The sequence below is a fragment of the Erythrolamprus reginae genome, chromosome 11 (assembly GCF_031021105.1).
Source record: "Erythrolamprus reginae isolate rEryReg1 chromosome 11, rEryReg1.hap1, whole genome shotgun sequence".
Lineage (NCBI taxonomy): Eukaryota > Metazoa > Chordata > Lepidosauria > Squamata > Dipsadidae > Erythrolamprus > Erythrolamprus reginae.
In genome coordinates, this window is record NC_091960.1 from 15,328,420 (window position 1) to 15,353,825 (window position 25,406).

General features: G+C 46.0%; 1 protein-coding gene and 2 non-coding genes across 21 annotated transcripts in view; all 3 read left to right on the top strand.

The window, feature by feature from the left end:
* The window catches only part of PUM1 (pumilio RNA binding family member 1), a 78,258-nt gene that overhangs the window by 32,702 nt on the left and 20,150 nt on the right, over nucleotides 1-25,406 (top strand). For 6 of the 19 annotated variants that reach the window (XM_070764339.1, XM_070764320.1, XM_070764322.1 and 3 more), the window contains 9 exons: nucleotides 5,862-6,037; nucleotides 12,126-12,292; nucleotides 13,921-14,191; nucleotides 17,051-17,144; nucleotides 17,826-17,942; nucleotides 19,688-19,836; nucleotides 21,550-21,688; nucleotides 21,795-21,938; nucleotides 23,876-24,166. In XM_070764339.1, coding sequence (XP_070620440.1) covers nucleotides 5,862-6,037; nucleotides 12,126-12,292; nucleotides 13,921-14,191; nucleotides 17,051-17,144; nucleotides 17,826-17,942; nucleotides 19,688-19,836; nucleotides 21,550-21,688; nucleotides 21,795-21,938; nucleotides 23,876-24,166 — 1,548 coding nt within the window. The remainder of the gene's footprint in view (nucleotides 1-5,861; nucleotides 6,038-12,125; nucleotides 12,293-13,920; nucleotides 14,192-17,050; nucleotides 17,145-17,825; nucleotides 17,943-19,687; nucleotides 19,837-21,549; nucleotides 21,689-21,794; nucleotides 21,939-23,875; nucleotides 24,167-25,406) is intronic. The other 13 variants (XM_070764331.1, XM_070764336.1, XM_070764323.1 and 10 more) reach the window with 5 other exon arrangements.
* LOC139174583 (small nucleolar RNA SNORD103/SNORD85) lies at nucleotides 17,322-17,409 on the top strand. Its single transcript, XR_011560393.1, has one exon. It is a non-coding gene; the product is annotated as a small nucleolar RNA SNORD103/SNORD85 (small nucleolar RNA).
* LOC139174582 (small nucleolar RNA SNORD103/SNORD85) lies at nucleotides 20,449-20,534 on the top strand. Its single transcript, XR_011560392.1, has one exon. It is a non-coding gene; the product is annotated as a small nucleolar RNA SNORD103/SNORD85 (small nucleolar RNA).

Genomic DNA, 25,406 nt, shown 5'->3' on the forward strand with positions numbered 1-25,406 from the left:
GGGGGCACGAACTCTGGGTTTGCCCAGATTGTCCTCACGTCTCAGCAGCTTCGAGGCCTCGAAGCAGGATCCATTCCTCTTGGGAAGTCCTTGAAATCTTCTCCTTATAATTTAGTTATTGGCTCAGCCTTGTCTTCTGTTAATTGTCAGACTATGGCTACTTTTCCCAAGAGAGGCACAACTAAAGGTCCCAGAGAGGCCAGGCCTACAGGCGATGAGATTACTAGTATCCCCCAGGCCTCTTCCTCCTCTTCTCCAGGGGCCCGTCCCTCGACCAAGGTCACCAGGGCTGAGAAGAGAAGGGACCTAGCCCTACAAAAAATTCATGACAAATCAGCAAAACGTTTGAAAGTGCAGGCCCAAGTAATCAGTAGTCAAGACCCACCAGAGGCCTCTAGTCTGCCTCCTTCTGGGGTCCCTGTGTTATCTCTGGATGAGCCAAACCTAGACAGACCCCAACCTAACCTATGGGGCATAGGTCCAGAGGAACCAGATATTATTGAAGATTCCCCCCAGCCAGGATCCTCCCAGGCCTTTAGGAATTCTTCTGCCATTTCTGCTGATATTTCCACTTTACCTCCTGAGTTCCAATCTATTTTTGCTGTGTTGTCCAAAGCCATTGATGCCAAACTCTCCTCCATCAATGAGCTTCCTTTACCTCTTCCTCCTTCTCGTTCCTCCCGCCCCTTGGGTTCTTCCCCAGCGGTCAGAGCTCCTATTCAGGATGATTCAGAATCCTCCCAGGATGAATATGAGGATGTAGAGGAGGATGAAGACCCTTTCCAGGGCTTATCAGAGGATGAGGAATCCCAAATAAAGGTCCCTCCTCCAATTACTATTTTCCCTTCTCAACTATTCAAATCTCTCCTCCTCAAAGCTAGAATTTCTACGGGATTAGCAGCCCAGGAGAAACAAGCCTCCACTTCCACTGATCCCCCGGAGGAGAATTTACCTTACTTCACAGAGGAACAGGAGGATAATGAGGTAATTCCTATGCCTAAATTGTTTAAAGATGCCTTACTCAAACAGTGGGATTTTCCAGCCTCTGGCCTTAATCCCTCTACCAAGGACAGAAAGTTGTATAAACTCTCCTCTTCCTATGAAGAGCTTCTATCTTTTCCCAAACCAGATGAACCTGTCAAAATTCTTCACTCGGCAGCGGCTGTGCCAGGCGAGGCGGAGGAAGTCCTCCGTCCAGAGGACAAGCGCATCGAGCAAATGCTCAAAAGAGGATTCTCCGCTGATTCCTGGGCCATTAAAAGTTCTGCAGCAGCCTCCTTCTTCTCCAGAGCCATGCTGCTGTGGCTTCGCCAACTTCAACAGCACATTCCTCCAGATGACTTGAGAGGTCAACAAGACTTCAACAAAGTCTTTGCAGCTGCCCAGTACGTGGCTGATGCCACCTTGCAATCTACTAGATTTTCTGCTAAGTCTATTGCAGCTTCTACAACGGCAAGAAGACTCCTATGGATTCGCCCTTGGCAAGCGGGAGTTCGCCAAAAGTGGCAGTTATCCCAGGGCCCCTTAAAGCGCGACCTTCTCTTCGGTGATCTTCTGGATCCACTCCTCACGGAGACCACGGACAAGAAGAAGGTTTTGGGTCCAACCACGAAAAAGGTTACCAAAACGCAGTCCTTTCGTCGCCCAGGGCGCCAGCAAGACCAAGCGGCTTCCTATCAGAGATCTCCAGGTCAGTATTCCCCCCGCTTTCGTTCCCAAGGTAGGAACTCCAGGGGTAGAGGTTTTCGCTTCCAAAGGGGAGCTTCCTCTAACAGGGCTTCAAAAAAACCTAGATGGTAATCTTTCCTCCATTCCCATAGGGGGTCGCCTAGCTCATTTCGCTTCAAATTGGCGTCTCACCTCCAAGGACCCTTGGGTCATTGACACTGTTCAAACAGGCCTTCTTTTAGAATTTATTTCTCCTCCCCCTAAACGTTTTATTTCCTGCCCTTCTCCCAGGTCATCCTCAGATTGTAACCGTATGGAGGAGGCCATTTCTCATCTATTGTCCATTAGAGCCATTCAACCGGTCCCTTCCGATCAGAAGGGCCAAGGGTTTTATTCCATCCTATTTATGGTTCCAAAGTCCTCCGGAGGTTGGAGAGCCATTTTGGATTTAAAGAAACTAAACCTATTCATCAAATATAGAAAGTTTAAGATGCACTCCTTGTCTTCTATTTTGGCCGCCATTCACTCGGGAGATTTCATGGTCTCCTTAGACCTCACTGAGGCCTACCTTCACATTCCTATAGCCAAATGCCACAGAAAATTTTTACGTTTTTCCTTTCAAGGCAGGCATTTCCAGTATAGGGCGATGCCATTTGGCCTTTCCTCGGCCCCTCGGGTCTTTACAAAGCTCTTGGGGTCCCTGGCGGCCTATATCCGGGCGTCTCCCATCCACATTTTATGTTATCTTGATGATATTTTAATTCATGGGAACTCCCTAGAGAGAGTGAAATCAGACCTTTCTGTTACCATGTCAGTCCTTCAGGACCATGGGTTTTCCATCAACTTTGACAAAAGTCACCTCCAACCTTCCACTTCCATTCCTCACCTGGGATCCATTATTGATTCAAAATCTTCCCAGGTTTTTCTCTCTCCCGAGAGAAAACTCAGTATAGTGGAGTTAATTTCTAACGTTTTATCTAATCCTTCAGTATCCATAGTTACTCTATCTTCCCTTTTGGGGAAGATGGTGTCATGCATAGGCATCATTCCTTGGGCTCGCCTTCATGCTAGGGAACTCCAGTGGCTTCTGTTGCCCTTTCAGAGATCGGGGCACAGCAACTCAAATCGACGCATCGTCATCCCACTGAGTGTTCGCAGATCCTTCAAGTGGTGGAAGTCTCCGGCCATGGACAGAGGATCCCCGTTCAGGTGCCCGGATCAATTTGTCATCACCACAGATGCCAGTCTATCGGGATGGGGCGCCCACGCCCAGGGGATGTTAGCCCAGGGCACGTGGTCCCCGGAGGAAGCTTCCAGGCCAATCAATTGGCTAGAGTTAAGAGCCGTTTCCCTGGCTCTGAAGCATTTCTCTCCTCGCATTCCCAACCGGCACGTTCTCATTCTCACCGACAACATTGCCACAAAAAGCCATATCTGCAGACAGGGGGGCACGAGATCCAAGGCTCTCATGAGGGAGGCCCTCAAGTTGGGTCTTTGGGCGGAAAGACATCTCCAGTCGCTCCTAGCCGATCACATCTCGGGGAGTCTCAACGTCCAGGCGGATTGGCTATCCCGAGCAACGATAGACCCAGGAGAGTGGAACCTCCATCAAGACCTGTTCCATCAAATCACCCTCAGATTCGGCCTACCAGTTCTGGATCTCTTCGCGACCAATGCGAACGCCCAACTCCCTCGCTTCTATTCCAGATTTCCATCCCCGGGAGCGGAAGCAATCAATGCCCTCCGGAGTCCATGGCCTCCAGGCCTACTCTACGCATTTCCTCCGATTCCAATCCTCCCGGACGTGATTCACAAGGTCCTCACAGAGAGGGCCCGAGTAATCCTAATCGCCCCTCATTGGCCCCGCCGGCCCTGGTTCGCGGATCTCCAACAGCTGTCCGTCCAGGACCCTTGGCGACTCCCCGCTTCGGGGGATATGCTGCGGCAGGGGGCCTCTTTCCATCCAGACCCGGAGTGGTTCCACCTCACCGCTTGGCTGTTATCAGGAGAGATTTAGAACTGCGTGGGCATGACCCCGATTCAGTGGAGGTCATTTTAAAGGCCAGAAGGGGCTCGACCAATCGAATCTACGACCACACGTGGTCCAAGTTTCACCAGTGGTGTCTACAGGAAGGTCTCTCCCCTCTGTGCATCCCCATACACAGAATTATTTCCTTCCTTATGCAAGGCTTCCATAAAGGACTTTCCACCAGCACCCTCCGGCGTCATCTGGCAGCCATTTCATCTGTCCTAGGGGGTCCCCGCAGACAGCCTCTCCGATCCCTCCCTGAGGTTCAGGAATTCCTCAAGGGCATAGCCAACCTCAGACCTTCCAAGGTCCACAGGTATCCATCCTGGGATTTGCCACGGGTTCTCCATTCCCTCACGCAGGCACCATACGAACCCCTAAAATCGGCGTCCCTCAGGTACCTATCCTTTAAGGTAGCCTTCCTGGTGGCTATTACCTCTGCCCGACGCATTTCGGAGCTGGCTGCCCTCTCAATCAGGCAGGACCTTTGTCAATTCCATCAGGACAAGGTAGTCTTGCGACTGGACCCCACCTTCTTACCCAAGGTCAGTTCCATGTTCCACAGATCTCAGGATATTGTCCTACCTTCCTTCTGCCTCCAACGAGACCATCCCTTGGCAATTAGATGGCACACCCTGGATCTCACCAGAGCGCTGAGAATATATATCCAACGCACAGGACCCTTTCGGAGGTCAGAAGCACTTTTTGTAGCCTATCATCCCAGAGTCATGGGGGCCAAAGTGTCTTCAACAGTAATAGGCCGGTGGATCAGAGGGACTATATCTAAGGCCTATGAGTCGGCCTCCCTCTCAGTTCCAAGGAACATCACTGCGCATTCCACCAGGAGCGCAGCCACCTCGGCCGCTTGGGCGACTCAAGCCCCGTTGGAGGAGGTCTGCAAAGCAGCCACTTGGGCCTCGCCAAATTCCTTCATCAGGCACTACAAAATTGATTCTTATGCTTCAGCGGACGCTGCCTTCGGCAGAAGGGTACTCCAATCCGTTATCTCTCACGATAGCAAGCTAATCCCACCCTAGGGACTATCTATTGGGTATGTCCCATGTGACTGCTGGACCCGCTCCTTCAGTACGGAGAATAGGCGTTGATTGCTTACCTGAACGCCTCTTCTCGTACGGTGAGCGGGTACAGCAGTCACTTCCCGCCCTTGTATGTGTCTTCTTTACCTTTCTATACCTTTCTTCCTCTAACAATGAGAGTTGAACACTACAGAGCTTCACAACTGAGCCTAGTCTATGGATTCGCGAATTCTGGGGAAGGGGCGGATCCGGCAAGCTTTTTTAATACTAGGCTCAGTTCCACCGGATTGGACATGAGCAACCCATGTGACTGCTGTACCCGCTCACCGTACGAGAAGAGGCGTTCAGGTAAGCAATCAACGCCTATTTCCCCCTCTTAACATACATTCAAATAACACAGTGTACCATCTAATTTTCCATGAATAAAATGCGGTATTTTGTTAATAACTAATATCAATCATCAAAAAAGTTGCAAAAGGTTTTTTTTCTAGTTTTGTCATTCAGTTACATGCATTTTCTTTTAATTAAATTCCCTCCTTAATGTTCCTTCAAAAAGTACACCAATTATATTTCTAACTTACTAACCATTATGCCAAACTGCTTCCTTCTTTCGTTATACATTTTTCTAAGCCAAGAAAACCTTGTATAGCCAATCAGATGTTAACAAAAGAAAATTAAAAACAAAACATAAACATGTATGGATTTCAGACTTCTTCCCCCCTCTGAATAGTACGTTCCCATTTTGTTTTTTACTTTAAAATAAGGTATGTGCATTGAGCATAGCGATTTGTTCATAGCTTTTTTGTATACTCCGGCCCTCCAAGAATCCGAGGGACAGTGAACTGGCCCCCTGTGTAAAAAGTTTGGGGACCACTGCTCTATAGGATCCTTGCCCTTAGGTTTCATGCTAAATTTTGGTAGGTAGTTTTAATTGAATATTTTTCCTTGGTGACTTTTAAAGGGGGGGTGGGGGAGGTGAAATTGATAAAATTAATGAGTAGGTAATAGGGCATGAAGAATAAGGTGGGAAATAATCATACATTGTAACCCGCAAATATTTTACTGGTAATACATTTTCCTATTTGATAATTTGTAACCTGTGACTATTGTGGTTATTTTTGTTGCAGATCATTCTGTTTCCCAACCAATCATGGTTCAGAGAAGACCTGGTCAAGGTTTTCATGTGAATAATGAAGTTAATTCAGTTCTTTCTCCACGATCGGAAAGTGGTGGGCTTGGTGTTAGCATGGTAGAATATGTGTTGAGTTCATCCCCTGGGGATTCCTGTCTCAGAAAAGGATTTGTAAGTACCACTATGGCATTTCTATTTCTGAATCAACAGTTATCTACCATATTTTTCAGTGTATAAGATGCCCCCTTTTTTTCTCTAAAAGAGGGTGGAAATGTTGGTGCATCTTATATCCCGAATGCAGATATTTTTGCTCTCCCGAAGCCCTGCCTCTCGCATTTAGATGTTGGGGAATGGCAAAAATGCCCTATTTTTTTGCAAAGATGTAGTGGGACAAGGGTCTGGGGAACCTGCAGAGCGCTCCTGAGGACTGGGGGAAAACAAAAACCCCTCCATTTTTGTGAAAAAATGAGCGAAAAACAACCTGTTTTTCACAAAAATGGGGCATTTTTGCCATTCCCCAGCACCCAAAAACTATCTGCAGGCTCTCCAGACTCTTTGCTCACCAATTTTTTTTGAAGGGGGGGGGGGGCAGGTGAAAAAATAGCCTGTTTTTGCCTTCTAATTACTCCATCTAGCATGACTGGAAGAGGAATTCTGGGAATTGAAGTCCACTAGTCTTAAAGCTGTTAAGTTTGAAGACCTCTGAGTTAGGGGTATTCAAACTTGGCAAGTGTAAGACTTGTAGATTTCAACTCCCATTCCTCAGGTAGCATGACCGGAGGAGGAATTCTGGGAGTTGAAATCCACAAGTCATAAAGGTGTCAAGTTTGAAGTTGTAAAAAGTATACATGGTTGTAAAAAGAATAGAAGTTTGTAAAAGATATTCTGCTACAGTGGATTTTATTAAATAACATATTACTACACCATTTGGTTCAGAATACTTTTTTCCTTGTTTTCCACCTCTAAAATCTAGGTGCGTCTTATACTCTGAAAAATACAGTATTGGGGATATCTGTATATATATAGCTGAAGGGATTGGATACTGTAGCCTAGAGGATAATTCTCTGCCTTACAAGGCAAAGGTTGCAGGTTCAAGTCCCAGTGAGGGTATGGCTAGCTGATGAGGCCAAAATAAGGCCGAAATAGATCTATCCTAGTCTCCCTTAATTTTCAAATTCAGCAAAAAACAAAAATACATACATACATACATACATACATACATACATACATACATACATACATAAATTTGTATGCCGCCCCTCTCTGCAGACTCAGGGCGGCTCACAACAGCAACAGAAAACAATATATAATGCAAATTCAATAATTAGAAAGCTAAAAACCCATAATTAAAAAAAACATGCACACAACGTACCATACATAAACAGTATAGGCCTGAGGAAGATATTTCAGTTCCCCCATGCCTGACGGCAGAGGTGGGTTTTAAGGAGTTTGCGGAAGGCAAGGACGGTGGGGGCAGTTCTAATCTCAGGGGGGAGCTGGTTCCAGAGGGTCGGGGCCGCTACAGAGAAGACTCTTCCCCTGGGACCCGCCAAACGACATTGTTTAGTCGACGGGACCCGGAGAAGGCCAACTCTGTGGGACCTAATCAGTCGCTGGGATTCGTGCGGCAGAAGGTGGTCCCGGAGATATTCTGGTCCGATGCCATGAAGGGCTTTATAGGTCAAGACCAACATTTTGAATTGTGATCGGAAATTGATCGGCAACCAATGCAGACTGCGGAGTGTTAGTGTAACATGAGCATACCTTGGGAAGCCCATGATTGCTCTCGCAACTGCATTCTGCACAATCTGAAGTTTCCGAACACTTTTCAAAGGTAGCCCCATGTAGAGAGCATTACAGTAGTCGAATCTCGAGGTGATGAGGGCATAAGTGACTGTGAGTAGTGAGTCCCGATCCAGATAGGGCTGCAACTGGTGCACCAGGCGAACCTGGGCAAACGCCCCCCTTGCCACAGATGAAAGATAGTTCTCTAATGTGAGCTGTGGATCGAGGAGGACGCCCAAGTTGCGCACCCTCTCTGAGGGGGTCAATAATTTCCCTCCCAGGGTTATGGATGGGCAGATGGAATTGTCCTTGGGAGGCAGAACCCACAGCCACTCCATCTTATCCGGGTTGAGTTTGAGTCTGTTGACACCCATCCAGACCCCAAGAGCCTCCAAACACCGGCACATCACTTCCACTGCTTCGTTGACTGGACATGGGGTGGAGATGTACAACTGGGTATCATCTGCGTACTGATGATACCTCACCCCATGCCTCTGGATGATCTCACCCAGCGGTTTCATGTAGATATTAAATAGCAGGGGGGAGAGGACTGACCCCTGAGGCACCCCACAAGGGAGAGACCTAGAGGTCGACCTCTGACCCCCCACTAACACCAAGTGTGACCGACCGGAGAGGTAGGAGGAGAACCACTGAAGAACAGTGCCTCCCACTCCCAACCCCTCCAGCCAGCGCAGAAGGATACCATGGTCGATGGTAACGAAAGCCGCTGAGAGGTCAAGAAGCACCAGGACAGAAGACAAGCCCCTGTCCCGGGCCCGCCAGATCCATCAACGCGACCAAAGCAGTTTCCGTGCTGTAGCCAGACCTGAATCCTGACTGCTGAGGACCTGGATAATCGGCTTCTTCCAAGGACCGTTGGAGTTGGAGTGCCACCAACTTCTCAACAACCTTCCCCATAAAGGGAAGGTTGGAGACTGGCCGTTAGTTGTTAAGAATGGCTGGGTCCAGGGAAGGCTTCTTGAGGAGGGGGTGCACAAGTGCCTCTTTGTAGGGATCCAGAAAGGACCCCCTCCCCAAAGAAGCGTTGACAATCTCCTGGACGCAGCTCCGTATCACCTCCCTGCTGGCGGAGACCAGCCAGGAGGGACACGGATCCAGTAAGCAGGTGGCGGAACTCATAGCTCCAATGGCCTTGTCCACTTCATCAGGTGTCACCAGATCAAACTCTTCCCAGACAGGTGGACAAGTACGGGCCCCAGTCGCCTCGACTGACTCGTCAGTCGACTGTTATCCAATTGGAGTCCGGATCCGAGCAATTTTATCAGCGGAAAACTTGTTAAAATCCTCGGCACTGCTCTGTAAGGGTTCCCCAACTCCCCCCTGATTAAGAAGGGAGCGGGTCACCCTAAACAGAGTGGCTGGGCGGGATTCCGCTGATGCAATCAAGGCGGCATGATACGCGCATCTTGCCGCCTTGAGCGCCACTTTATAAGTTTTTATAAAGTCTTTATAAGTCTTAATAAAAGCTCTTACAAGTGTTCAATCGGATTCGGATTTACTCTTCCTCCATCGCTTCTCTAGACGTCTCTTCTGGCGTTTCAACTCCCGGAGCTCCTCGTTGAGCCATGGAGCTCTACGGGGTCTAGTGCCGCAGAGAGGTCGCAACGGCGCAATCCGGTCGAGAGCCTCTGCTGCAGCCTTGTTCCAGGCCTCAGCAAGAGACTCCACCAAACTGTGGATGAGTGCATCTGGAATAACCCCAAGCGCTGTCTGAAAGCCCTCTGGGTCCATCAGGCGTCTGGGGCGGAACAGCTCAATCGGTTGCGCCTCCCTGCGGGGAAGGATTGGAGCCAGGAAGTCGAGCCGTAGTAGAAAATGGTCTGTCCATGACAAAGGCAACACTTCTAAGCCCCTTAGTCTCAGACCATTACTCAATTGCTCAGAGGAATACCATGTTGGGTGCGTGTCCCCCCTCGTGAGTCGGACTCTGTATTATTTGGGTCAGGTCCATGGCTGCCATGGTGGCCATGAACTCCTGTGCCAGTCCAGAGGTTTCACCAAGTGACGGCAGGTTAAAGTCCCCCAAGACAATAAGTCTGGGGAACCCCGCCGCCAACCCGGCTACCTCCTCGAGTAGCACAGGCAGGGCTTTTGACACGCAGCTGGGAGGCAGGTACATGAGAAACAAGCCCACCTGAACCCCTAAGTCCAACTTCATCAAGAGAGACTCGCAACCTGCAATCTCTGGAGCAACGAGTCTACGTAGACAAAGGCTCTCCCTGGCTATAATAGCCACTCCTCCCCCCCTTCCCTGGGGTCGAGGTTGGTGCCATATCTGAAACCCAGCTGGGCAAATTTCAGAGAGAGGAACTCCTCCCTCCGGGCCCAGCCAGGTTTCAGTTACACATGCCAGGTCGGCCTCCTCATCCAGAATCAAATCCTGGATGAGGAGAGCTTTATTTACGTACCTTTATTTATATATCTTGCTGTACTGTCACTATATTTGGAACAATTTTGAGTTGATCATCTTAATACTCCCCAAATTATTTATTTACTAATTTATTAGTTTGTCAAACATGTACAACATAGCAGGTATAAATATGAACATGGACCTGCACGAAGAAAATGAATACAAATAAATGGGGGCAGTAGGACAGGGACAGTAGGCACGCTGGTGCGCTTATGCAGGCCCCCTTTATGCATCTTGTAGGAATGGGGTGAGGTCCACGGTATACAGTTTAAGGTTGAAGCTGTGAGGGTTTGAGGATATAACAATGCAGTCAGGTAGAGCAGTGTTTCCCAACCTTTTTTGAGCCGCGGCACATTATTCATATTTTCAAAATTCTGGGGAACACTGAGGGGGGGCGGGGGTGGGGTGGGGGCTAAAGAAAAGTTTGGACAAAAAAATCTCTTCCTCCATTTCACTCTATTTCTCCCTCCCTCTTTCTCCCCCTTCCTTCCCTTCTTTCTCTCTCTCCATCCCTCTTTCTTTCTTCCTCTCTTTTTTGCTCTCTTTCTCTCTCCCTCCTTCCCTCCCTCTATGTCTTTCCCTCTCCCTCCTTCCCCCCTCTCTTTCTCTCGCTCTCTTGCTTTCTTTCTCTCTCATTCTCTCTCCCCTCCTTTTTCTCTCTCTCTCTTTCTCTCTCGTTCACCACGCCGGCAACAGAGAGAAAAAGAAAGTGAGAGAGCCGGAGAGAGTGGAGGGAGAGAGCCGGTGGCTGTTGTCTTCGCCTCCGCCAGCCGGCTCTGCAGCTAAGAGGCAGCAGCGATCAGCCCCCTTGCCCTCCCAGACGTCCACAGCGCCCAGCCACGCGCCGCCTCCCGTTAGCCCGGCTGACTTTTCCCTGCTGCCATTTTCTCTTCATGGCGCAAAGCCACAGTCCCAGACTCCCGGATCGCTCGCTTCTCCAGCCAGCAAGCCGGCTGCCGGAAAAGCATCGCACTTTTTCAATGCACGGCGCTTTCCTGGGCAGATGGCTTTGCTGACCGGAGAAGCGAGCGATCTGGGAGTCCGGGACTGTGTGGCTTTGCACCATGAAGAGAAAACGGCTCGGGCAGCAGGGAAAAGTCGGCCGTTTTCTCTTCATGGCGCAAAGCCACAGTCCCAGACTCCCAGATTGCTCGCCCCAAGGCAGGAAGCGGCGGCGGAGGAGAGGGGGCAGATCGTGCCCTAAGACAGGAGGCGGCGGCAGAGAGGGGGCAGCTTACGGGGAACGGTGCTCGCAGCTGTCCCCCGGCTACTGCCAGATGCCGCTGTTTCCAGCGCTTTCCTGCTGGGCCCCAAAGAAGGAAGGTGGGAAAAAGGAGGCGCGAATAATGAAGCTCTCCTTTTTCCCGCCTTCCTTCTTTGGGGCCCAGCAGGAGAGCGCCGGAAACAGGTGCATCGGGCAGTAGCCGGGGTACAGCTGCGAGTGGGAGCTCCAGGTCCGAGGCACCGGCGGTCCGGCACCAGCAGCGCCCCGCCCAGCTGGAGCTTCCCTAGGCTTCGCGGCACACCTGGCTGTGTCTCGCGGCACACTAGTGTGCCGCGGCACACCGGTTGGGAAATGCTGAGGTAGAGCATTCCAGGCATTGACCACTCTGTTGCTGAAGTCGTATTTTCTGCAATTGAGTTTGGAGCAGTTTATCTTGAGTTTGTATTGATTGTTTGCCTGTGCATTATTGAGATTAAAGCTGAAGGAGTCATTGACAGATAAGATGTTGTAGCAAACAATTTTGTGTATTATGCTTTGATCAGACCGCAGGCGGTACAGTTCTGGATTGTCCAAGCCCAAAATTTCAAGCTTAGTGGCATAAGGGATTCTATTGTGAGTAGAAGAGTGTACTCTTCTTGTGAAATACATCTGGACCTTATATTGACATAAGGTTAAAATTAAATAGAATTGAATTAAAACGGTGGTTAAACTTAAAGTGCTATGCAAATTATTGATGTAAATTTTTTTCCAAATTGTTAATAATTGAATTTTCTAATACGGTTTATGCAGAGTTTAACAACCCTCTATGGTTTACCCAGGGGCCAAGGGATACAGAGAATGATGACAATGATAAAGGAGACAAGAAAAACAAGGGTACATTTGATGGCGATAAATTAGGTGATTTGAAGGAAGAGGGAGACGTAATGGACAAGGCTAATGGGTTGCCTGTGCAAAATGGAATTGATGCGGATTCAAAAGATTTTAGGTACGTATGTTTCCATATGTGATTGTGGGCAGAGCAGCAGTTTGTCATGACAAATCATGGTTAATATTCTCTGAAAAGAAAGGAACCTCTGATTTCTGTACTCTTCTGCCAAGACATATTCCAGCCTAATGTACTTGATTCTTGGCTGCTTACCCATCAAACAAGGAATTGTGGATTAGAATACATTCTAATCAGTTGCTAAGCAAACTGGTTACAAGACCTGGCTTTTTGGTTGGCTTGGTCAGAAAATGGAAGTTTACATAGCTATCCAGAGTTGCTTCATGTGAGTTCGGCAGCCAAATAAATGTGATTAATAAATAAAATTCCTAATTTAAATTTGTTTTCATTAATGAACAGCAAACTGGGAAAACGAATTGGGGGTAATTCTCCAATTCTTCCTGAAGGAGAGGGTTTGTATACACATAGTTTAGTGTTATGTAGAAACGTAGCCAAATATGTCCAGTTTGAGGAAGGTTTGTAATGCATTACAAAATTACTAGAGGGCATGATGACTCAACAGTAAAAGACCCTAAGCTTGTCAGCTGGAAAGCTGACTACCCAGGTTCGAGACTCTAGTTGTGTGCAACAAGGGTGAGCTCCCCTTATTTGGCCCATTTCCTGCTCACCTGGCAGTTTGAAAGCAGGCAAATGCAAGTAGATAAATAGGTACACTTTGGTGGGAAAGTAATGGTGTTCCCTATGCCGCAGCATGAAGCTGGCCACATGACCATGAAATACCTGGACAATGCTGGTTCCCTCTGCTAACATACAGAGATGAACACAGCCCCTTAGAGTCCGAAAGGGGAAACCTTTAGAACCATGGTGGTGCAATGGTTAGAGGACAGAACTGCAGGCTACTTCTGCTGACTGCTAGTTATCTGCAATTTGGCAGTTCAAATCTCACCAGGCTCAAGGTTGACTCCATCCTTTCAGGGTGGGTAAAATGAAGACCCAAATTGTTGGGGCAATATGCTGACTTTGTAAACTGTAGAGGCTGTAAAAGAGCTTAGAAGCTGTAAAAGCACTGTAAAGTGGTATATAAATCTATGTGCTATTGCTATTTACCTTTAACCAAATTACTAGGCTTGGACTTTAAAGTTAGTATAGTACTCTGTTTCTCCCAAAATAAGTCAAGCCCAATCGGGCTTTTGAGTGCCCAGCAATAAGGCCAAGTGCTTATTTCAGGGTTCAAAAAAATTAAGAAAGGGTCTTATTTTGGGGGAAACACAGTAGAACGGGCCAGGTAGAGGGTTTTTTTCCTTGTAAGCTAGGATTGTTGTAAGAACCACTGGCAATTGTGGTTCTTAGGTGTGTGATCAATTGGGAGATCACACAGCAGCACTCTGCATCATTGGATCGTGAGCAAGATAATTTTGTAAAACCTTATTGCATTGCCTTCATGTTTTATTGTTACTAATAAAATTACCCTGGGAGAGAATTCCAATATGGTATCACATCTGGATTAAAGACGTTTATAATACGAAGTACGAGAAGTCATTTCAGAGGATAACACAGCTTAGGAATGTTGTAACACATAAGAACACATGTTCCTATGGAGCTCTAATTAAATTAAGTGTATAGGAAATAACGTAAGACCAAACTGAAAATGCCCCTTCTTTCTTTTTCAGCAGGACACCAGGAAATTGCCAGAACTCTGCCAATGATGTGGATCTTTTAGGGCCAAACCAGAATGGATCAGAAAGCTTAGCCCAGTTAGCTAGTACTAATGGTGCCAAGCCCGTGGAAGATTTCTCTAACATGGAGTCCCAGAGTGTTCCTCTGGATCCCATGGAGCATGTTGGCATGGAGCCACTTCAGTTTGATTACTCTGGCACCCAAGTACCTGTGGATTCTGCTGCGGCAACCGTGGGCTTATTTGATTACAACTCACAACAACAGGTAGGCACCACTGCATTTATCAGCCTAGATGCCTTTTTCAACCTCCCCACCTTACCTCAGTGGATTTGCACATACACACACAATCCCCATTTAGCAGAAATAGTTCCGTGTATTCATGCCTCTGTAGATTGAGCAGTCGGGTTTCCCTAACCTTTTCTTTAATATGTTTTTCTTCTACTTTGGACACCTGCATTTATTTTATTTATTTATTTGCCGCTCACTCCGAAACAGACTCTGAGCGGCTAACAACAGTTATAAATATAATACTGATAAAAAGAGCAATAAAAAACATCAATAAAATCTACAGTACAAAAACAACTATATAAAAAAACCTCATACGTACTAACATTCAATCCTAATTCCAGGCCTGCCAGAAAAGCCAGGTCTTAATGGCTTTCTAGAAGACCGGTAGTGGGGAAATAATGCAAATCTCTGGGGGAAGTTGATTCCACAGGGTAGGAGCCACCACAGAGAAGGCTCTTCCCCGACGTCCCGCCAACCGACATTTGGTGGACGGGACCTGGAGAAGGCTGACTCTCTCGGTCCTTACTGGCCGCAGTGAGGTATGAGGGAGGAGGCGGTCCCGTAAATAGTCTTACCCTGAGCCAGACTATTTAAGGCCAGTCTGCTGCTGCTGATATAATGATGAGATTGATTGATTGATTTATTTGATTTGATTTGATTTGATTTGTATGCTGCCCCTCTCCGTAGACTCGGGGCGGCTAACAACAATGATAAAAACAACATGTAACAATCCAATCCAATACTAAAATAACTAAAAAAACCCTTATTATAAAAACCAAGCATACATACAGACATACCATGCATAAATTGTAAAGGCCTAGGGGGAAAGAATATCTCAGTTCCCCCATGCTTGACAGCAGAGGTAGATTTAAAGAAGCTTACGAAAGGCGAGGAGGGTGGGGGCAATTCTAATCTCTGGGGGGAGTTGGTTCCAAAGGGCCGGGGCCGCCACAGAGAAGGCTCTTCCCCTGGGTCCCGCCAAACAACATTGTTTAGTTGACGGGACCCGGAGAAGGCCCACTCTGTGGGACCTAGCTGGTCGCTGGGATTCGTGCAGCAGAAGGCGGTCCCTGAGATAATCTGGTCCGGTGCCATGAAGGGCTTTATAGGTCATAACCAACACTTTGAATTGTGACCGGAAACTGATCAGCAAGCAATGCAGACTGCGGAGCGTTGGTGTAACATAGGCACCGTATATGAAATATACTGCTCAAAAAAATAAAGGGAACACTCAAAATAGCACATCCTAGATCTGAATGAATGAAATATTCTTATTGAATACTTTGTTCTGTACCTTTTAGGGAAATGTTGACAAATAAACGTATCCTAATGTTTGCTAACAGCGAACTGAGTTATCACTCGGGGACAAACAAAGTAGTTAGTTTGAGATTGGAAAAAGAGGAAGCTGGCTAGAAAGAGAATAAAACAAGAGGGGAGTAACATGGGAGCTTCCATTAAGCTTAATTAGAGTGACATGTTTTAGGCATCAGAAGAATTGCCATTTAATAGAATCTGCAGAGTCCCAGGTTATTCCTCCCTATTATAAAAGACAGACAGGTCTCACTTAGTAACCATGATTTGGACCAGTGGCCTACTTGTAAGTGAAGCTATCACTAAGCAAAATTCTAGCTATGCTTATCTTCAACTTTCCTTTGCTTTATAGACCTGCAAAGGTCACAAATATGAGGATTGGTCCTAAAGTTATTACCAATACAAGGCAATCGCTAAACAAATACTACCTTTATTTGTCAGGGCGAGACTGTGTTTTCCCAAAAATAAGACCCTGTCTTATGTTTTTTGCCACCAAAAAAGGCACCAGGTCTTATTTTTGGGGAGGGGGAAAGTTGTTCACTGATTCACCTCACTTGCAAACCTTGCTCCTGGCTCTTTTTTTGCTGTTGGAGGCCTTCAGGAACTTATTTGTCTGGCAAGACCAGCCAAGCTTTCTTGAAGGCCTCTATAGCCAATAAGAGAGCTCCAGATTGATCCAGAGCTTGTTATGGGCTAGAGAGGCCTTCAGGAAAGCCTTGCCAGCTGCAGCAAAAGAAATGAGTCCAGGTGTGCAAGACCTGGCTACAACTGTCTGAAGGTAAGTAGTAGGGCAGCTCCACACACACCATCCCCCCCAACTTAACTTTTATTTTTGCATCCTGGAATAGGCAGGGTCTTAATTAGGACTTATTTTGGGGGTGAGGATGGGGCTTATATTGTAAAAATCAAGATAGGACTTACTTCTGAGGAGGTTGTATTTTCGGGGAAACACATTTATTTATTGATTTTTTGATTTGATTTGATTTGATTTGTATGCCGCCCCTCTCCGTAGACTCGGGGCGGCTAACAACAGTAATAAAAAACAGCATGTAAATCCAATACTAAAACAACTAAAAAACCCTAATTCTAAAACCAAACATACATACTAACAAACAAACCATGCATAAATTGTAAAGGTCTAGGGGGAAAGAATACCTCAGTTCCCCCATGCCTGACGGTAGAGGTGGGTTTTAAGGAGCTTACGAAAGGCGAGAAGGGTGGGGGCAATTCTAATCTCCGGGGGGAGTTGATTCCAGAGAGCCAGGTCCGCCACAGAGAAGGCTCTTCCCCTGGGCACCGCCAAACGACATTGTTTAGTTGACGGGGCCCAGAGAAGGCCCACTCTGTGGGACCTAACTGGTCGCTGAGATTCGTGCGGCAGAAGGCGGTCTCGTAGATACCCTCATACTACATGGTAGTATGAGCAGAAACAGACTATGTTCAATGAGCTTCTGGTATTAAGAGCATCGGAGTCAAGTTTTAAAATTAATGTCTTTTTTTTTTTTTAAATTGCTTATTTCTCAGCTGTTCCAAAGACCGAATGCACTTGCTGTCCAGCAATTGACAGCAGCCCAACAACAGCAATACGCATTGGCAGCTGCTCATCAGCCTCACATAGGTAAGCATTCAGGTCCTGAATGGTAATAATCTGATTGCCTTCTCTGTTCCATTCATCACTTTGTAACCTCCAATAACTCTGAAGGTGCTGTTCGTTTGTTTATTTTAAAAAAAGAGCGTGGAGGACAAAGCAGAAATCTGTTTTTTATAGGATTTTTACATCCTTACCTTTAATTTGTCTGGCAGTGATGATGCTCTTGCCCTCACTGAGACTGGGAGTCTATAATGAGAACTTTTATTGAAAGGACTCTTGCCTCTGAGCCAGACATGAATTAAGCTACTTAAGAGGTTTAACTGGGAAACAACCTTCTCCTGCCTCGTATTCCTCCTGAAATAGCCCCACATAATGTTTGCACAAGAACTGCCAGCCACTTAAATAAGACTGATGGCGAATGGAAGAATATATGCCTTATTATAGGGGTGTGTGTGTATTGATAGAGCTGTTCCCAAAATCAAACGTGGGTATAATACCCTATGTAATTATTTAAAAAATGAGAGGAAAAAACGCCCACATTTTAAAGTTTAAGCTCTTTATATACTAAATCAAAATGAGTAGTAGGTTGTAGGTTGTAAGACCTATTATTTGCTCTCTTTGATCAGAGATAGGTTGCTCACATGTACTTACACACACACACACACACACACTGCGGAAGTTGTTCAGTGGGTTTGTTTTCACTGACAGGTATGTTTTCAGCAGGTTTAGCCCCTGCTGCCTTTGTGCCCAACCCTTACATCATCAGCGCTGCTCCACCAGGAACGGACCCCTACGCAGCAGGACTCGCGGCAGCCGCGACTTTAGGTGAGTTGCTTCAAAATGCTCTTTGCGGCAGAAGCCCCCTCCACACTCCCTCCCCCACCCCAATATTTGAGGCTCCAAGGGACCGTCTTCCTTAAGCTTCAGGGAACCAATCTCTGTATCTTGAGACACAGCATCCTTCCCAGCTGGCTGCCTTCCCTTGCATTGTCCCAACGGTTATTTTTTTCAAGAGGCAACTGGACTTTATGGTTTTTTCTTTGAAGATGTTTTGCTTTTCATCCAAGAAGTTTCTTCCGCTCTCAGAGTGGGGGAAGGAAACCCCAGAAAGACCAGTTGCCTCTTGAGAAAGCACCTTTAGGAGAACCATGACCTGGACAAACTGAGAATCTCCAGAATCTTTATTGGATTTCAGAGCAGCAGGTTGTAGAAGGGGGAGAGCAGGGAAACAAAACAGATTCAAGTACGTCGTTTAGCTTGTCCAGACTCTTAAACAGTTAGCGCACTTAGTTTGTATTCCTGGGCTTGAAAGTATAAGCATCTCAGGTGAAATATACTGCTCAAAAAAAATAAAGGGGACACTCAAATAACACATCCTAGATGTGAATGAATGAAATATTCTCATTGAATACTGTGTTCTGTACAAATTTGAATGTGCACAACAGCATGTGAAATTGATTGTCAATCAGTGTTGCTTCCTAAATGGACAGTTTGATTTCACAGAAGTTTGATTTACTTGGAGTTATATTGTGTTGTTTAAGTGTTCCCTTTATCTTTTTGAGCAGTGTATATCTGCCAATATGCAAGTACCTGTTCTAGGTGATGTACAATTACAGGTAGTCCATGACTTATGACCACAATTGAGCCAGTGGCGAGTTGCGGCTGGTTCGGATCGGTTCGTCCAAACTGGTGGTGGAAATTTGCCCCCACTTGCTGAACCGGCAATGATGGGCAACTGGCCACATCTCTGAACTGATCCTCTGGTTGCCATTCCTCGAAAGAGGCTGGCAAAGAGCCCTGTACACATGCTCACAGGCTTCTGCGCATGCGCAGAGGGTTACTTCCCCAACATGACATAGGCACAAATCGTGCAAAGTGGCAGGGAAGGTTAAGTGGAACCACCTCTGAATTTAGCCCAACATTTCTGTTGCTAAGTGAGACATTCATCAAGCTATTTTTTGTCCCATTTTACGGCCTTTCTTGCCACAGTTGTTAAAGGGATCGCTGCAGTTGTTAGTGACAAAGTTGTTCACCGAATCTGGCTTCTCCAGTGGCTTTGCTTGCCCAGAAGGTCACAAGAGATGGTTGCACAAGCCCAGGACACACTGCAACTGTCATAAATACAAGTCAGTTGTCAAGCCTCTGAATTTTTTTATTACGTAACCCATGAATATGGTCAAAAGTGTGAAAAAAGATCATGTCACTTCAGTGCCGTTGTAACTTTGGATCAGAGGTCTTCAAACCTGGCAATTTCAAGACTCGTGGACTTCAACTCCCAGAATTCTCCAGCCAGTATAGCTGGCTAGAGAATTCTGGGAGTTGAAATCCACAAGTCTTAAACTTGCCAAGTTTGGGGACCCCTGCTTTGGATGGTCTCTGAACAAACGGTTGTAAGTTGAGGACTATTTTTTGCCTAAAATTAAAAAAAATTGGGACTGTGGCAGGGAGGCCTTCTTCATCCCCTCTCCCTTTGGGCCACAGGGGTTCAGTTAATGGCAGATTAATTTGATCTACAAATCCCTGTAATGCTGCTAGTGAAAGATACAGCCAGTTCTTTGTCGGTGTTTTAGGGCCTGCCGTTGTCCCCCATCAATATTATGGAGTAGCTCCCTGGGGAGTATATCCCGCCAGTCTTTTTCAGCAGCAAGCCGCCGCCGCCGCTGCCACAAACTCCTCCAATCAACAAACCTCTCAGCAGACCCAGCAAGGGCAACAGCAGGTAAGAGGCATTGCATCAGAGGCAACACATATTCCCCCTTACAATAGGTAGGGTGCGATCTGGTTGGTGATGACGCGAGACTTTTCTTTGTAGGTTTCTCGCTGAACAGTCTCCTATTGGAGCCCAGTTCGAAGTGGTAGCAACTGGTTAACAAGTAGTTCCAAGGCCGAAATTGATGGATGGAATTTGTGTGTTGGTCTTTGATTATGAGAAAGAATCTCCTTGGTGTGTGCAAAGAGGAGGAGAGACAGGGAAGAACAATGGAAATATGGCCACAAATATTTGCAGAAGTTATTAGTTACAGACAATTCTTAATCACATTCAGCTGTAATGTGGTTTTGATGTAATGGATTGTGTGAACTTCCCCTGTTGGGATTATTAATCATGATTGATGTTCTAGTATGTTCTATCAATCAGATCTCATATCCTAGATAAAGATATGCATATCGACCCTCAAAATAGATTATCTGTCTAGATTTTGACACGGAGATTGGCAGGATAGTATAATATATTTGATTGCAACAAAATAATCCTTTGTTAGTGTGGTTTCCACCACTTGGGGATAAGAAACACACAGTTTAATTTATTTTTCCAAGGCATTGAACTCAAAGGTCTGGCAGTGATGACACCCTTGCCCTCACTGAGAACGTTGTTCTATAATGAGAATCTTGTTATGGACTCAGATAATCTGAGCTGGACCTTTTTAAACAATACATTTATTTATTTATTTATTGGATTTCTATGCCGCCCCTCTCCGAGGACCGCTATTAGGTTAAGAGTTTACCATTCCTTTTCTGCCCAGTGCACATGGAGATACTATTGACGGTTGTTCTCCAAATAATTTAGTTAAGTATGTATTTATATAAGTTCCCATATATATATATATATATAAAAAGTTACAAATTGTTGTCATAATGGCTCACTATATAAAACTGAAATAAAATTGGACAGAATCTCATTGTGTTACCTATTTATATGTATTCCTTGTATTTCTTGCAACAATCCATTAAGGCCAATCAAGGATAATGATGAGTATTATGTTCAGTTAATTATACTCGGCCATGGAAATCCTTGTATACATATCAGTGGTGTCATTTTGGGCTACAAATGCTCCATAAAGGAAACTCCGTGTTTAATTTTTTTTCTGAATGAAATCAAGAAGGAGGCAAGTCTTGATTTTTCATGGAAGGCCATTCCAGACAATAGGTTCTGCTCTTGAAAGCCAGCCCTTATGTGGTCCCTTAGCAACATTTCCTTCGCAGCCTGGCATGTTCTCCACCCCTACTGATTTTTCTAAACATTCTTTTAGAAAAACAGCCCTCAGATGTGGCATGCTTGGAAGCAGAGTTGTAGCCATAAGCCTAACCTATAGTTCCAGTGAGATTCTTAGAAGGCTGGGAGGCAATAGACCAGAACAAAGATATAGTGTCATGATGGAACCATCATTGGAATCTAGGAGAAACAGTGAAGAGCAATTGAGGAAATGGATGTTTTTATAAAAGAATATGGAGATTTTGACTGACCAAACAATGTTTCTTAGAGCCCAACGTTTATATTTCCTGTTCTACGGGGGGGAAAAGCAACGGTCCTTTTTTGATTTTGCATATATGACATTCAGTGGAGGTGTTTTAGGATAGATGTAACAAATAAAAAAGGATATTCTGTGAAAATTGTACCATGTTGCTTGATTGTACCTACTTGCTTTTCTCCAAGGTTCTCCGGGGAGGAGCCAACCAGCGCCCTTTGACCCCAAATCAGAACCAACAGGGCCAGCAAACAGACCCTTTAGTGGCTGCAGCAGCAGTGAATTCGGCCCTTGCTTTCGGGCAGGGGCTGGCAGCAGGAATGCCAGGTAGGAGCTTAGGATTTCCAGAAGAGCAGAGGGGTTCAGAGTGGGGCAACCCAAAAAAGAGCATTGTAAAGAAGACTCCTTATAATGTTCTCATCTGTCTTCATAGGTTATCCAGTCCTGGCTCCTGCTGCCTATTATGACCAAACAGGTGCTCTTGTGGTGAATACAGGGGCACGGAATGGCCTTGGAGCTCCGGTACGACTGGTAGCTCCTGCTCCTGTCATCATCAGTTCCTCAGCTGCACAAGCAGGCAAGATTTGCTTAGATAGCCTCTGTGGGAACACAGCGATCGGATGCACAATCATTTTTAGCAGCTTTATGAAACTGTCACCGTGTTTCCCTTAAAACAAGGCCTATCTGGAAAAGCAGACCTAGCTTGATTTTTACATGTGCACCCAATATAGGCCCTGTACTCAAAATAAGCCCTAGTTAAGACCATACCCACTTCGTTCCACCTGCTTGCACGAGGTAAGGCTAGGCGCATGGATAAAAATTAAGCTAAGGTGGGGACGTGTGTGTGTGTGTGTGTGTGTGTGAGAGAGAGAGAGAGAGAGAGACACCTCCCGTGCCTGACACCTGCCTCGCCTTGCCGTCCCACTTCTGTGGCCACTTGCCACTGCTTGGGTACGTTCCCCCCATCCTCCATTTCACCTTAAGAGGTCTTTTAGAAAGGCGCCTGCAACTGAGAAATGAGTTCCGGATTGATGCGCATGGGGCCCCCTGGCTTCTGTTTCACCATCCTTTCCTGAAGGCCTCTGATAGTGAAACAGATGCTGGGAGTCACCAGGTGCATCAATCCGGAGCTTGTTTGTTGGCTGCAGAGGCCCTTCCTGAATCCATATGGTCCTACTAGGGCAAGGCTGTCGGTGCGGCTGCTGCAAAGTGAGACAGTGGAAGATATCCCCCCCAAAAAGACCTAATGCCCCTTTTGGAGGCACACACACACACACAAAAAGTCTGGGTCTTATTTTTGGGGAAACATGGTAGATACAATAGGTATCAAAATCCAGAGGTAAAATTGATGGTTGCATATGAGTTCAAGTCCAGAGAAAACATGAAATACATTTTTCAGTATGTTAAACATAGAAACATAGAAACATAGAAGTCTGACGGCAGAAAAAGACCTCATGGTCAATCTAGTCTGTCCTTATACTATTTTCTGTATTTTATCTTAGGATGGATATATGTTTATCCCAGGCATGTTTAAATTCAGTTACTGGGGATTTATCTACCACGTCTGCTGGAAGTTTGTTCCAAAGACAAATTCAATTCAATTCAATTTATTAGATTTTTATGCTGCCCCTCTCTGTAGACTCGGGGTGGCTCACAACAATAATAACACAATAGATAACAAATCTAATAATTAAAAGTCATTAAAATCCCTTATTAAAAAGAAAACATACACACAAACATACCATGCATAAACTGTATAGCCCCAGGGGAGATGTCTCAGTTCCCCCATGCCATGTCTATTCGTGAGCAAGAAGGTTCAATCCCCATGTAGTGAACTGGGCCCAGGCATCCTTCCCTACTAATTTTCCCATGCACACCTAACTAGCATTTTGTTTCAATGCATGTGAATCTTGGGTTGTAACACATAAAGCAGGAATTTTAGTTAAATGTTGAATGTGCCATCTTCCAAGCTTCAATTGCCTGTATTCGCACATACCTAAGTTTTTTCAATTGAAAAAAATTGAGTGTTTCTTAAATAAGCCACCGTGGCTAGATTTGTACATAATGCTAAGATACTAAGGGAAGGCAGGTTTGCAAATCACATTGTGCTAATTTTTCCTACTGTGGTTTAATATTACATATCAACCAGGCAACTGTTTTATGCTTTGTTTTAGCAAGGTAAAAGAGCTTGTTTTAAAGCAAGATTCCTGGTTTATATGTAAGAAATTCTAGAGTACCCAGTACTTTCCTGTTTGTACGTGGAAAACTGCTATCATGGCAATTTGCCATGGTTTAATTTGATTTGCCAGGGTGTTACAACTAATCCTGTTCTCCCAACAGTTTAGAAATTGCTGGTCCAAATGATGCATAAAAATGATCGATGGCCTTTCCTGGAGATGAATTTGGATAGATGGCATTCTGTAAAATAAACGCTGTATTGATTCAGGCCGTGTGAGGTCTTCCATCCTTTGACTTGTTATTCCCACCCCCACCCGCCTTCTTTCTCTGTGATAGCGGTTGCAGCTGCTGCAGCTTCAGCAAACGGTGCTGCTGGTGGCCTCGCAGGAACGACCAGTGGACCATTTCGACCTCTCGGGACTCAACAGCCTCAGCCGCAGCAACAGCCCACCAGCAACTTGGCCTCCAGCTCCTTCTACGGCAACAATTCCCTCACAAGCAATTCGCAGAGCAGCTCGCTCTTTTCTCAGGGCTCTGCCCAGCCTGCCAACACTTCCCTCGGCTTTGGGAGCAGCAGTTCCCTTGGTGCTACTCTGGGGTCTGCGCTGGGAGGCTTCGGAACAGCAGGTAGGAGCAGCAACTCTGCTGAAGTAAAGAAACCATGGGCATTGATGTCTTCCGTCAGTAGGGAGGGAATACGAATGTAGGTCAGTTCTGAATAAAGCTCCCATTTCCGAATACCGTATTTTTCAGAGTATAAGACGCACCTTAGTTTTGGGGGAGGAAAATAAGGGAAAGAATCTGCTTACCGGGTATTCACCTGGCTAGCGTCCTTAGTCTGGTCAGCTTCAGCACATTATTTTCTCACTGGTTAAGGGCTTAAAAAAACTTTATTCTGAGACAGTAACAATGAAAAGAGTTTCCAAGCCAATAAGAGCTGGGAACATCATTAGCACTTAGAAAGAAACAGTCGAAGCAAGTAGAGCAATGGAAAAAACCTGCAAAGACTTAGGGGTTGGAAAACATTCTTCTTCTCAGAGAGTATCAATGAAAGGGCTTGCAAGCCGGTAAAAGCTGGGGACATTGTTATCACCTGGTTAGGGCTGGGAAAAAACTTCTTCAGAGCAAGTTAGAGTAATGGAAAAAAACCCTGCAAAGGCTTAGGGCTTGGAAAACATTCTTCACAGAAAGCAACAATGAAATTGCTTGCAAGCCGGTAAAAGCTGGGGACATTGTTAGCATCTGGCTAGGGCTGGAAAGAAATTTATTTGGAGCAAGTTAGAGTAATGGAAAAAACCCTGCAAAGACTTAGGGCTTGGAAAACATTCTTCACAGAGAGAAACAATGAAAGAGCCTGCAATGTAAGAACTGGGACGATCATTAGCAGCCATTTATTTATTTATTTATTTATTTATTTATTTATTATTTAGATTTGTATGCCGCTAGTTAGGGCTGGGGAAAAAAAGCTACATTCAGAGTATAAGACGCACCCTAATTATCAGCCTCTTTTAGGGAGGAAAAAGGTGCGTCTTATACACCGAAAAATACAGTAGATCCAGCAAAGATCCTTTAGGACAGGGGTCCAGGGACTGGCCCAGGGCTGCAGCATGCCAGAAACCAGGCTGCACAAACAAGAGAAGCCCCATCTGCGGGATGCAGACAGCATGCAAAGCCACGCCCCCTCCAGTGCATGTGAAAACCACTTCTTGCCACAGAACCTTGTGCATATACATTGATCGGACTTGACAGTTCTGCAGGATGGAGGCTTTTTGAGTGGCCTTCTTGCCTCGTTCCTTGGGTCAAAAGATGTCCTCCACAACCATCGGACACTGGATTTATGGAAGTACAGTGATCCCCCGCTCGTTGC